A 15,307-nucleotide genomic window follows, 5' to 3' on the forward strand; every position below is an offset into this window, starting at 1 on the left:
GGCCATCGCTCATGCATTACTTTATAACTTCAAATTTGTCTTTGAAGGAGAAATTGCTTCAATATCATTCTTTTGTTTTATCTTTTACAAGAAAAACTGTGACACTCATGAGGTTTCAAAATATAATTCTAGGCACTTCTTGCACATCTAAGCAAGTCTGCTTTCTTTGTCTTCTTGTTTCAGGGATGAAGGAAAAATTTCAAGCCTCCTTTTGCCTCCATTCTACACTACACTGGCATTAACTTTGAGAAAATTTTCTCACCTGCTCTTCATCACTGCTGCACCCATCCTCAGCGGCTTGCCCCACGCTGGCACTGCTCTTTCTGGATGCCATTATCCACTGATCTGCTAGTCCTGCCTTGTTCAACTGATTTAAAAATCTGTATGGGGAGGGGGAGGGTGATGAAGAAACCCACAATATGAGAAGCAATTCCACAGAACTCTGATGGATAGATGAAAATGTTCACCTTGCAGAAATTTGTAATGTTTATAGGGCATCCCAATATCACTAAACCAAAGAAATACAAACATTTTTTTTTGTCAATTAGTGTAGTTACTTCTTAGCTTGAATAAAACATTAATACATGAGGTACATGAACTTTCATCTTTTTCAGTTTGAACATTTGCAATTTGGAATGATACGAAACTCCTCACTGTAAGACAAGTCAGGTGATACAAAAGGGGATTGATCAGATACTTTTATCTGTCACCTACAAAAGGGGATTGATCAGATACTTTTATCTGTCACCCATGATCAGCAGTTTTTAAAGGAGACAGTTAGAAATCAAAGAAGTGCATTTTGATAGAAAAGCATGCTTTTAACAATTTGAAAGTAATCACACCCTTAATATTGTTCAATTTCAACTCTCATTTCCACAACCAAGGAAGAGGTCTTTGACACAGACAAAATCAAGCAGATTTGTTTTGGGGTAAAATTGGATAATTCCCTACGTGAGATTTCACTCACAAGACTATTCATAAGATCCCCAGGGTTCACAACCAGGTGCACCCAAGTGATACAAGCTTGCATAAAGGGGCTATAGAACAGGGCTGCAGGTCTAGAATATATACGTATTAATTAATGTCCACTCATCATCACTTCCCACACTGTAAACATTTGCACCTCACAAACCCACATACTACCAAGATGAAGCGCACTCAACACCAACTAGGGCTAGAGCTAGCAGTACTTGTGTTTAAAAGTGCAAAATCTTTGGCTGTTAAATCAGCAATCTAAAGAAATTGTCTTTTAAAATCATTTGTGTTAGAATTGAGTTCATAATAAGTATAAAATTTATGTCAATAGCATTTTTACATGTATGATGATGACCCCGCAGGGGATATTACATGTACATGTATATCACAGGAAGATTGAAGAAGAAAAATAGGGGCTATGGCGAAACCTTGTCACCTTGCCTCAGCTCTGGTAAATAAAACTGACTGATGGGCGAGTAACAATTTTCAATGTAGAGTAATCAGTTTGTGACAGGGTGCCTATTCGCAGCAGGGGCACTTTGGAATTTCATTCACTGATATAACAGCAAAGGGAGCATCAAGTGTGCTCAGTCCCTCTTCAGAACAGAAGTGAGAGTTACTCGCAAGTGATATAGGAAGGAGAGTACTCTCGCACCTGATTGGGCCTTTTCATTATCAAATGAAACATTTTTCCCTGGCTACAAATGGGCATCCTGTCACAAACAGGGATGAAAACTCTATACTCTCGGATATAGGACTGAACTTGCCTGTTAATGTTAAAAATGATGCTCTGTCATGTCACGGTGAACATTTAACGTAACCCAGTAAAACATAGCTAGGCAGTAGTGCCAGCGGTAAGGCATTACAAAGCATTACCAGTACTTACGAGAGCATCTTGTATTTACTGGAGGCTTACTTTGTTGTTGCTCTGAATTTCATACTCAGACTAAGAGGATGAAATTTCAAGCAAAAGTAACACTACTCACAATCTTAATAGAAAGAGTCCTAAAAATTTATGAACTTTGCAAAATGACGCAAATAATGTCAATTAATCACTTTGATTTTTGGAAAGACAAAAATAGACCCCTCTACAAAAAGTTATCTATTAGCACGGGGCAAAATTGCAGTTTACTTATAATTGCAGACACGATTTTCGTAATGGAATAATTAAAGTCTTTCAAATCTGATTTATGCAATGGAATCACTACAGGGGCCTACGGCCTACATACCCAAGAGTCACCCTACACATTCGTACTGAGTAGACGACTAAGGGAAAAAAAGCAAATAAGGCTCAAATTTCATAATTTATGATGTAAGGTTTAACATGAACATTTTGAAAAATTTGTGCTATAAAACCTTGTGATTTGAAATCAACATCTTCTTATACATCTGAAGTTTAATATGTGATTTTCTCACCATTTGCTAGTCTGCATTTTTGTGTCGCTTCTTGTTTTGGCGATTTCAGTCCACACAACATACAGGAAGGCTAGTCTACAAAGTACCACGTGCATTGAGTGTCATATTATGCAGAGATGTACGCATCCGGAGTAATTATTGTAATCCCTGTCTGGTACATGTAATACGAAAAATCTTAGGTGTCTGTTAAATTGCACTTGATGTCCCCAGGGGACGTCAGTGTTTCTACCTTTCAAAAATACAATGTACATATGATCATGGAGCGGTTACTGTAATTGGGCAAGAGATTGCTAGCGCTTTTTGGGGGGTTTTAGTGTGACCATGGAAGTAGTTCCAGTTACCCCTATATCCAGGTTGCAGCCAATATCGAGGCATCAGGCGCTCTGAAAAAAACATAAATTACATTTGTACCATCAAAGGGTGTTCGAGGGTGTCCCATATTTTGTGTCCTATAGGGCTCAGGTCCTACTTCCACTATCTACTTAACATCAATCGCTATCAAAGCTTGAAAAGCAATCACGCTTGTCTCTCTGTATATCTACTTACACTTGATGCCCCCAAAAACACATGAAAACAGTTCTGGCAAAGTAAAAAGGCAACCAAGCTTTTACATTGATACCTAATTTAACCTTGATAGGTAAAGCTTGTCTCTCTAATAGTATACTCTATATTACTTGCACTTGTAATTGGTGCCCCAAAACATTCCCCATAATTCAGCATGTGAATTCAGAAGTTTGTATTCCACTATTCATAAACCCAGTGTTCCCCTCTTTTTCTAGTTCTAGCCTCGAAAGCCTTCCTTTACATCTATAGTTAATTAAACTTGATAGCTAAAGCTCGTCTCTCTATATCATACTTGCACTTGGTGCGCCCCCAAACATTTTTCTTTCGCGAATACCATATCACATGCAGATGGATATCTAAAGTTCCTGCAAACTGTAGCATGCAAGGGGAAGCAAAACCAATTGGATCTCTATTATAGTTAGCTTGATAGCTAAAGGCGTGAAAGCTCATCTCTCTATTATTACTAACTTGCACTTGGTGCGCCCCCAAACTTTTTTCTTCCGTGAAAACCATATGCGGATGGATATCTCAAGTTTGTGCATGCTGTAGCACGCAAGAGATCGCACGAGAAGCAAAACCCATGATGGGATCTTTATCGTAAGCTTGATAGCTAAAGCTTGTCTCTCTATATTTACTTGCACTTGGCGCCCCCAAACTTTTTTTCTTCCCTGATCACATGCGGATGGAATATATCTCAAGTTCGTGCATACTGTAGCATGCCATACATTGCTAGAGTAGAGATCGTACAGGAAGCAAAACCCAAATCTCTATCATAAGCTTAACAGCTAAAGCTCTCTTACTTGCACTTGGTGCCCGCAAACTTTTTTTCTTCCGCGATCTGCAGAATCACACGCAGATGGATATGTCAGGTTTGTGAATGAATCAACGACAGGGATGTATCCTAAATTTAACTAAAAGGTAAAATGCTGATGTCCCCTGGGGGTATCAAGTACAATTTGATACACCAAGAGAATAAGGACATTTCTAATGTTACTAGGTCTATTGTCGTATTGAGTATTGTTAGACCTTTCTGTCGTCTGCTGATTGCAAGTGAAAGTGCAACTGCAACTTTCATCCCACGGCCATAAGTGGTCTACATTACCAACAATGATTAATATTGTTAGTCAGATTACTGAGTGTTAACCTGTCTGAATAATAGTGTTACAAGCAGAGCAGATTGAGATTCATGTTGTTGAATCATGAACATGGAATGCAGTCATCATTACAGCTTAGACATTATACCTGGTATACAGAAATTCAGAAATTTGTGGTGGGTAATATAACCGGGGACAGCACAGTGTGTAGGACTAAACTCGCTAACTTAGTATTACTAACGTTAATAGTATTCAATTTACATCGTTACCGCAGCTACTGGCCTACTACACTGCAGTAGGCCTGTTCTAGGACAGCAAGGGAGATCAAAGCACAGTTTGTTTGTTGTGCAAAGACCGGTACCGATATCGGTACCCGCAGTAAAATCCCCTTCGTTCGTACATGCTGTCACACACATTTCACACGACACACAGACAATACAGAACAGTCAGTGGTACGTTTCACCGCTGGGATACTGCAAACAGATAAGAACAAAACAATGCTAGAAACTTACTCTTAAAACAATGTGCTTCTTTCATATAATTTTGTGGATAAGTCGGGCAGTCCTAGTTCGGAATTACTGCATCACTGCTGCAGTGAATCCATAGAAGAGGCCTAATCCTGCAGAACAAGTTGGATCCCTCATCATAAAACCAGTGTTCCCATTCAACGAGAGTACAAGTGTACTTGTACCTGTATAATGTACAGTATCATCACCGATACGATCACACACACACACGTACACGAGCAAGAGTTACATAGGCTTATTACTTGGCCGATTACAACTGAAGGACGAAAGTGAATGCATGGAACGAAGTGCAATTCACATAGCCCATGCGAAACCAAACGACTGCAAAGGATGTCGCACGGCTAGCAGCGGAGGACAGAGCCACATCCACTCACTGGCCACATCAAAAGAGTGAAGATGCGGCGCGGTGGTGCCCAAATAGGATGCAATTTGAGAGATGGATGCAGCTCAATGAGAACATAACATGAGCTCATAAAATACTCATGAATAGACGACTACTAAGCACATGATACTGATAATTCCTCCATGTCAGGAGGAAACCCAGGAAGGAGGGTGTTGCACACGAAATAAGGGGGAATACTTGATGCCACTTTTTGATAAAAAAGTAGGCTGAGGGACCCCCTCTTGACTTCAACACGAGTTTCAAAATAGACATTGGTATAAACTGGTAAAATTTTACAAGGCCGCGATTATCTAATGCCAAATACGTATCATCCTGATTGATTTATATTCATGGAAAAAGAGAAAAATTAGGGAAGATGAATTAGTGTTCAATCCACTGAGCGCGATCATGGTTGTGACCAAATTACCAATTTGTGAAAACATGGAAACGTTGAAATTCCATTACTTAATTACTTCAGATCTCATGTTCAAACCCTCTGTCGATCTGTGTTCGTCCGATTTCACGATTTCAGGCTTCGACAAAATCGACCTGCATGAATGTGTAGTGGTACAGAATTCCTCCTAAATGTGATTTAAACACTTAATGCTGAATTACTCAAAACGGAAAATACAAACATATCCTTTTATTTGAAGATCGTACAGGGAGTAAGGACACAATGATGATTAAATGAACAGAATATTTCTATTCCATTCCTTGATTTAGTAATTTAAGAATTCATGAGACAAATTAAAGAACCAAAATATCACTTACAATTTTTCTGATTTATTCTTTTTTTAATTGATCGATCAATTTCGATTGCAATCATTTTTGTTACTATTGCTTCCTCTTTCATTTAATTTGATTTTGGATTGATTTGGACAGAAGATTCTTCATTTTCCTCCATTAATCTTAGCCTTTTATTGATCTTTTGGGCTTCAATGATACTATAGAGAACAAAGCTTTATTTTTTGCAACCTAATTCTTGTTTTTTATGGTGTTGAATTTGTCGTTTGTTCTTAAACATGGAAGAGCACTTGCACATGAATAACAATTTGTTCATTTTTGCAATTTTTAGTGATGTGCATTTGGAGAGAAAAACAAAGGTTTTCACTCATAAAATTTCCCTTTTTATTGACCTACTGGGGTTCTATAGCCAATTAAATTACCTTTCATATTAGCCAAATATTCTATTTTCCAAGTTCAAACTTGAAAAAGTGTTTACTTTCTTTTTTTGCTGAATGTACGTTGATTATTAGATGTGTGTGGACGAATTCTGTATTGTGATTATGTATTAAATTCAGAGACCTGTACTGATATACAGGGTGATGTTCGTTAAGGTTCGCTATTTCGAAGGTTCATAATTGTTACAATTCAATTTAATTCATTAGTTTATTATTTCATTGCCATCATCAAAAAAGAAAAGAAAAAAGGAACATGATCCAAAGTGATACAATTTTTTTTCAGCTTGTCTTACATTCGTCTGATAGTATAGTCTGAAGTATATGCACGAATGATGTCATAAAAAGAAATAATGCACTTTGCCATGGCAACAAAAATAGTAAATAATCACGACGATAGAAAACAGTGTTCCACTAAAAAAGCAAAGCTTGTAATACGTGGAGCACTGGAACAAAACAGCAACAGCAATGATTTGTTATACCAATAAAACACATTCATTTCAAATTCTTCTACTATTATGCATTTACTCATCGATATACGATGTTGATACTGTAAACAATACTTACTATGATTTTAGAATGCAAACATAATTATAAACTATATAACATATCACATTTGTGGCACAGACACGATAGGGCCAGGTATGCCAGGGAAGGAAGATGTACAACCGGCCACAAAAACATAACGACGACAAGAACAATAATAACAACACAAAACACAGAAATAACAGAAATTGAGGAAATGCACTCAGACAGCTACTGGACAACGAAGAACGAGGAAAGAGGAGCAGGGAAGAATAGAGAAGGAAAAGGAGAGGGAAAAGGAGAGGGATGGAAAAGGTCTGTGGACACACTACAAAATCTTAGGGACAAGTGAAACATATAACGGGTTTTTTTATTAAACAGAATTAACTGATATATATGGAAAACAAATATTTTTAAAGTTTATACTTAAATGTAATTAACTTCATAGATTCTTTTAAATCATTATCTACGCTATTTCAAAATCTGGGTCGGTATAAACAAATGTATTTTGGGTGTGTACAGTTCTCACTAAGGGAAGATGAAATTCTTTAGATTGTCTCGTGGGATGATTATGTACGTGGCTGTTACGGTGAAATAAAGAATGAAATATTTTGGATAAATGGTTGCAGTTGTAATTAAACATAAATTGACCAAGTTGAAATAAATACAACTCTTTTATTTTCAGGATTTTGTGTTCAAGGAACAGCTATTATGTGCTCGGATATGAAGGTTAAAACAATTCTGAGCGCCATCTTTTGCAAAAGAAAACGTTTATCTAACAATGTCGAATATGTATTCCCCCAAGCAAGAATTCCGTAATTCAAGTACGGCAATACCAAACTTGAATAAAGCGTAATCAAAGCAGAAGAAGGAAGGTAATAGTTCAATCTATTCATTATGCACATATAATACGGTACGTGCAATTACATTACAGAAATTATTTATATGACACTTTCATGATACAAACACGAACACTTAAAAATTTTATAGGCGAAACCTCTTCTAGGGGAGTAGTACCTGGTAATCTATCTAGGGAATTTCTTAAAAACATACACTTTGTCTTTTCAATATTCAGCGACAATTTATTTGCATGTATCCATTGTGATACATTCTTTAATTCATAATTCACTGTACTAATTAAAACATAAGGGTCAGGGTTGGAATAAAAAAGATTGGAATCATCTGCAAATAATATAAAAGAGAGTTTATCTGAAGATCTATAAAATCATTAATGTAAACTATGAATAACAGTGGGCCTAACAAACTTCCTTGCCGAAAGCCACATTTGATTTTCTTCAAAGAAGAATCAAAACCGTTCACATGGCATGTACATATTGAAATCTGTCAGATAAATAACTCGTGAACCATTGTAAGGCTTTTCCACGAATACCACAATGCGATAACTTAGAGAGAAGTATACCGTGATAAATCGTATCAAAAGCCTTGAAAAAGTCCAGGAAGATGCCTATTGTATCTTTTGGTGTTTTCCAAGTATTCTTGATATCATTTTTATATTTCGATTATATATATCATTTTTATATTACAATGTGACTGAGAGTGAGAGTGTGGGTGAGACTCCTTTGTCCAGGCAAGCCAAAGTGGGAAATACACGGGGGCAGCAGTCGAAGAAACATAGCCTAGAAATTCAGAACCGCGCAAGCTAGGTGGAGAAAAGTGGTCAATAAGAAAACAATCTAGCTCTCTAAAAAAAACGAGTGAAAATATTCACTCTCAAAGGAGTGAATAAAAAAAAGAGTGAATTTTGAGTGAAAATGTTCATTTTCACTCATTTTGGAGTGACCTCAGGGATCACTCGAAGATTTTGGAGTGATCCCTGAGGTCACTCCAAAACGAGTGAAAATGAACATTTTCACTCAAAATTCACTCAAAATTCACTCAAAATTTACTCTTTTTTGTATTCACTCCTTTAAAGGGGAAGGCTAGTAACTGATCAGTGGGAATCAGTGGAAATGCTGGGAGATGATTGTTCCAATCCTTATGGGATTCATTCAAGAGTTCATTGTATATCTATTGTTGTGTGAAAATGATTTGCTTCAGAATGGTCTCATATTCAAGTAATGTGCAGTTTAATGCTTCCAGGTTAGCGTCCCTGGTCAGTGATGGAGCATTAATCTGCACATTACTTGAATATGAGACCGTTCTGAAGCCAATCATTTTCACACAACAATAGATATACAATGAACTCTTGAATGAATCCCATAAGGATTGGAACAATCATCTCCCAGCATTTCCACTGATTCCCACTGATCAGTTACTAGCCTTCCCCTTTAAGAGTGAATATTTTCACTCGATTTTTTTAGAGAGTGGAGAAAAGTGGTCAATAAGAAAAGACTGTATAGAAGTTAAGAGAAAGGCTCATCTGAACCAGGGAATAATAGCTAACTTAGAAAGGGAGAACAGGAAGGAAAGAATAGGGAGATAGTCAGCTGGATGACCTCCTTGTCAGCTGGAGAACATCCCCGTCAACTCGACGACATCCCTATTACCTTGGCTATACAATCGTCATCTACATTACTTAGATAACATTCGCGTCACTTCAATGACATCCAGACCTTTTCACCCACATCATCACCATCCCCGTCGAACAGTATAACTTCAAACCAAACGTGCGCATTGTTAGGTAGTGAACCACATAGGTATTCTGTAAAGCCCGGGTCAAGGATTTATATGATTAATTGTCTAATTCATTTGCTTCTGAATGAAAAGATGAATAGCGTAATAAGTTGTACGCTTTGTTCAGTTAAACTAACCGAGTGTTGCAGCGTATCATGTACAGTGTGTCTCATAAAAGAACCTGACATCGTCAGTCGTGGATAGTACAGATCTCAGAGCTGAGAGTAATGCCGAAAATGCATTAGGATTCGTTTTCCCGTATAAGTTCCGTTCATCCGAAAATGAAATAAGGTTTGTGTAATAATCCGGCTATTTATGGCGTTATTCCTAAGGGCGGACTCACACTGTGCGATTTTTGGTGGTGCGACATCGCATTGTGTAAATCGCAGTAAAAATCGCATAGTGTGAGTCCGCCCTTCGGCTCGTTATTCCGAGAACGAAAAGAAGGTGTCGGTGAATACTAACCAGGCTGTGTAAAGAAGTATGCCACGATGTACTACTAGTATTATTAGGGCCTTCAGAATAAACGATCCTCATTTCGTTTTCGGAAGAACGAACTTTTTTTATTATTATTACATTGTATTAATGAACTTTCGGAATAATCAACTTTATTCTATCACTGTCTATTTTCAGATTAAAAAAAAAAAAGCATTCAAAAGAAGGAACCTTAGGCGTGTCAAACCAAGAAGCTTCAAACCAAGGAGTTTAACTTCCTTGGTCAAACTGTGACCGATATTAGGAGAGCATGACAGCCATTATCCGCATGCGATACTCAGTAGCAGGGGCGGATCCAGGGAGGACCGCAAACGGCGCACGCCCCCCTTTATTTTTTGTTGAAACAAAAGAAATAAAAAGAAAAAATGGGGGGAGGGGTGCGTGCGCCCCCCCCCCTTTAATTTTGTAAACACGTCCCCTCTTTACGGAATTCCTCCATCCGCCCCTGAGTAGGGACGCAAAACATTGCTAGCTGGCTTCAGACACTCGATAGGATGACTCGGTTCATCAGTGCAGTGTCATGCGGCTCACTCTTCTTCTTTTTGAATAGCGCCCTCTGCCATGACACTTATCCATGCGCCTTGCCTTGGACACTGTTATCGTTAGGCCTTACTGCCAAGCCTGTAACTTTTCTTTTTTCGTGACGAATATCCGAATGAAGACTCAAGCCGTGAAACGGGTTTAACGCCAATTCTAAACAATTTCAAGTAAGTCCATCATCAAATACAGTAAAATAAAACCTTTACAGTGATTCATCACCGTCTTGTTGCATAATAGGGAATATTCTTGGAGTTTTGTTGAAAATGTCCCATATTTTTCTATCTTTGTGTGTGTGTGTGTGTGTGTGTGTGTTTGTGTTTTTTTTTCTATTACTTTGAATGGAACAGAATAAACATCGTTGAAAAACAAAAAAAAGTGTGTGTGTTTAGCAGCTTTACTCGCAAATATTCATGAACAAGAGTGAAATAGATCGATCAGTCGTGATCAAAAATGTCATTTACAGAAAACACTAACATGATAAGAACTATAGGTGTAGGTGATAGGGGCGGGTTTCTTGCTGCACCTGAGGTGGAGGTTAAACACACTTTTCAGGGGATTCGGGGGAACTATACATTTATGAGGTTAAACACACTTTTCAGGGGATTCGGGGGAACTATACATTTATGAGGTTAAACACACTTTTCAGGGGATTCGGGGGAACTATACATTTATGAGGTTAAACACACTTTTCAGGGGATTCGGGGGAACTATACATTTATGAGGTTAAACATACTTTTCAGGGGATTCGGGGGAACTATACATTTATGAGGTTAAACACACTTTTCAGGGGATTCACGGGAACTATACATTTATACCTTTGCAGATTCTCACAATGTGTGGACTTCTTGCGTAAAGATACCGGATATACAGTCTTCCTTTACGAACCTCTGAACGGAGTATAATATTGGACCCCCACAACAACTTGAAAATTTTAGAACTGTAAACTTTTGGATTACTAGCATACAAAGCACAAAATAATGGCATCTCCATGAGAACACATTTTCAATACTATGCATTGGAAAACATCTAAAGAAATTGCGGCCAAAGAATTAAAAAAAAAGATATATTTTTAAAATTACATTTTTTCAAAAGTACACTGCAGGATAAAAAAGGGTAATATATTAATATTCATCCAATACAATATTATTTCATTATGGCTTAATGTAATCGATTATGTGTATGCATTATAGGCCACTCATTGCTCTCCGCTTTTGCCTTTAATCAAGCTTTTGGTCTGTAATGACCTTTATCCAAGATCTCTTGCATCATGTGCATAGTGGTTAGGTTGTAGGACGTCTTGTGTCACAGCTGCAGTGTGCGGATATGTATGCAACGTATAGATTCATGATTCGCATTCCATCAACATCAAGAGGCTGTGTGTCTGTCAACAGTCATGTCTGGAGTCACAGAATGCTATAAACTGGTCTGAAATGTGCAGAGTTTCACCTGTAAATGTGTCCCTAGCCAGTGTTACCCTAGACAAGGCGCAAGACCGAACATTATATATTATCTTTCTTAAATGTATGCGTTACTGCACTATGTAGGGAAAGATTTTGGCCACGGGGTCAAAGGTTAAGTGAAAATGTTAACTTGTCACATTTTCTCATATTTTTAAAGAGCTTAAAGTATTGTAATAAAAAAGATGAAAAAGATGTTACCAATAATTATTTAAAGAATTGTGGGCCATGTGGTCAAAGGGTATAGGGTCAAATGTCAAGTGAAAATGCTCAAATTCACGAATCTTGATGGGTCTCTCAAAGAGGTAAGCCACAGCCGGCGGAACCCCACTTTTTGTGCACCTACCATACAAAGGAATACATGAGGTGTCATCTACGTAAGTGGCACTAAAATAGAGATCTTGAAGTGTGAGGGCGACAACATTATGTTTTTGCGCTGAAGACCCTATTTTTATTATCATTATTGTTATTATTATTTGCTTGCAAGGAAACCCGGAAGTGGAAGGAGAAAGATGGAAAGATGAGCTGAAGACCTTTTTTTTTTTCTTCTTTTCTTTGCTTGTCAGCTGAAGAAACCTGGAAGTGGGAGGGAAGAGATGAGGTAAAGACTTTTTTTTTTCTTTTTGCTTGTTAGCCCATTAAACCCGGAAGTTGGCCCCCACTCTTGAAAACGCTCCGCCGGCCCTGTTATAAGCCATTCATCCAAATGAAACCTAGTTCAAAGAAAATAAACACTTATCACGTCTGTGACATACATGTGATTTCTTTTCTTTTTCCAAATTATTTGAAGCTGACGTCTCACGTTGTCGAGACGTAATCCTGACCTAGTTGGAGAACCATGCGATATGGCGGAGGCATACCAGTCGCCATAGTGACACATTTAGTTCTGTTTTGTTAAAGGACGAGTCCACCTTCATATACATGTGGATTGAGTGACTGCAGCAATATTAGTAGAACACGTCAGTGAAAGTTTGGGGAAAATCGGACAATCCGTTCAAAAGTGATGAATTTTTAAAGTATCTGCGTAGTCACTGCTGGATGAGAAGACTACTACAGTGTATTATGTCATATGCGTATAACCATATAAAGAAAATAAAAAGAGAATTGCGCAAAACTTTACTTTTTGAATAAAGTGCACATTTCTTCGACTTGTTACTGACATATTATGTTAAGGGTAATATTATTCCCCCTGCCTTCTGAAAGAGAGAAGTCAAGTGTTGTTTTGTTATGCCAGAAAAGTGAAAATATATTATGTTGAATTTTCAAGTTGTTCAAGTTCAAGTTGATTTATTTCACTTCCAACAAACAAATAATTAGAAATACAAAGAAACGCTCATATACACAGACGTCATGAAATCAGTACTACAATGCGATGAACAGAATAACATTGTAAAAGAGATACGAGTAAATTATCAACAGAGATACAAATAACTGTTACGTCACTGTGGTAAATGCATAAATAATATTGCTGGAAATAAAGGGGACTGCTAAAAAGCAGAGCTTGTAGAATGCAGTCCCCTCATAGAGAAAAAAAATCCAACAACAACAAATTTCCCTAAGCGGTAGCAAAAAAAGAAAAAGAAAAGACAGACAGAGTAATACATACATGCACACATACGGACGCACATTAACAAACACAACACATGGCGGCTCTCTTGCAAGGAAAGATTGATGAGAGGATAGAAAGATAGTAGTGAAGAAGGTAGTAAGTCCGAGGTGGACAAGGGGGGGGGGGGGGAGGAGAGGGAAATGGTGGGTCATACCCAGGGCACTGGAGGCCCAGAAGCACGGGCTCGCTGATTAACAAAAAGTAGTGAGATTAACGAAGCAACAACAACTTTGAAAATCAAAAGTAAAACAAGAAGAATGAATTATTATGCTGCATACGAAGTTTTTAAATAATTCTTTAACTCTAAAGAAAATGTATAAAAACTTAAAGCTTCTTTTATACTATTATCAAGAGAATTCCAGAACTTTGGTCCAGGAAAGGAGAATAAAGATTTTGCAAAAGCCATCCTAGTCAAAGGCAAATGATATTCATTGGATTGACGGGTTGGATATGCATGAACAATTTCATTTTTTAAAAACATGGAATCAAACACAAGGGGGAAAGAATGATTGGTGAGTTTATATATGAATTGTCCTAATTGCAAACGATAGAGGTCATAAATTTTCAAAATATTATTTTCGTGGAATAAATTATTAGTATGACTTCTCCACGATTCGTGACAAATGATACGAAGAGCTTTTTTCTGTAATGATAATATTCTTTCTGATGTATAAGTCTAAAAAGTGTTTCCCCATGCGAGTATCCCATAATTTAAGTAAGGTAGTATCAAGGTAGAATATAACATAAAAAGTACATTTTTAGGAAGATAACATTTAACTTTGTTTATAACACCTATATTCCTTGAAATAACACGACATACAGAATCAAAATACTAACCCCAGGTAAGCTTATTGTCCAGAATCAAACCTAAAAATTTGATGGAAGAAACGTCTTCTATGACCGTGTCTTCCAGAAAAATATTTCTCGGTAAATTTTCCAGCGAATTACTGAACAGCATGCATTTAGTTGTTGTTGTGTTTGGTTTTTTTTTTTTTTTTTGCAAATTTATTGATGATTTGTTCGCTCTTATCCACTGGAGTAACTTCATTAATTCACTATCTAAAATATCAATTAATCGAGCAGAATCAGACTCGGATAAAAACACATTAGTATCATCCGCAAATGATAAGAAAGAGAGGAAGAACTTTCTTTATTCTTTCTTTCTTTCTTTATATCGTTGTACTCATGTGACATCACAAGCTATAGTAGACTTCTCATCCAGCCTTGAGTGAGCCGAAACTTCAAAAATTCATAACTTTTAAACGGATTGTCCGATTTTCCTCAAACTCTCAATGATGTGCTCTATTGCTGCATTCACTCAACCCACATGCCTATGAAGGTGAACTTGTCCTTTAAGCACTTTCGATTGGTTTTGCATCTGCAAATCTGTCTAGAAGGTGAGCGAGATGGAAATGTATTATTCCACCAAAAAGTGTGCACCAAATCGCTGAATTTCAATTCTATATTACACATGCAAGAAGTTCCGAACGCCTCTCAACCCCCTCGGTTTATCTCAATACAGACAAACACTTATTCACATAGGGAAAAAAGCACATACGGATCAAGATGCAACGTTTAGCCATTCTCATTGTCCTACTCATTTTCTTACTTTTTGTGATAGAAAATGCATGAGATTTTCATAATAAGTTTGCACCAGATCGTTGAATTTTACTCAGTGGCGTATCTAGGGGGGGGGGGCAAGGGGGGCACGTGCCCCGGGCGCCACTTCTAGGGGGCGCAAAAAAACGAAAAAAAAAAAGGAAGAAGAAGAAGAAAAAAAAAAAGAAAAACGAAGAAAAAGAAGAGAAAAAAAAAGAAAAAAGAAAAGAAGAAGAAGAAGAAAACTCGCCCGGAAGGGGGGGGGGGGGGGGGCAGAAAACCAAATCAAACAAGATAAAAACAAAACATGAT

The 15,307-nt window shown here is 37.4% G+C and overlaps 1 protein-coding gene across 1 annotated transcript in view; it reads right to left on the reverse strand.

Moving 5' to 3' along the window:
* Positions 1-15,307, reverse strand: part of LOC139714319 (tetratricopeptide repeat protein 39B-like) — a 71,745-nt gene that overhangs the window by 22,540 nt on the left and 33,898 nt on the right. The window contains exon 5 of the mRNA XM_071626033.1: positions 263-380. Within this exon, the coding sequence (XP_071482134.1) occupies positions 263-380 (118 nt within the window). The remainder of the gene's footprint in view (positions 1-262; positions 381-15,307) is intronic.

The sequence above is a fragment of the Diadema antillarum genome, unplaced genomic scaffold (assembly GCF_040938485.1).
Source record: "Diadema antillarum isolate AM-2024a unplaced genomic scaffold, OU_Dant_1.0 seq00002230_RagTag, whole genome shotgun sequence".
In the NCBI taxonomy this organism is placed as follows: Eukaryota; Metazoa; Echinodermata; class Echinoidea; order Diadematoida; family Diadematidae; genus Diadema; species Diadema antillarum.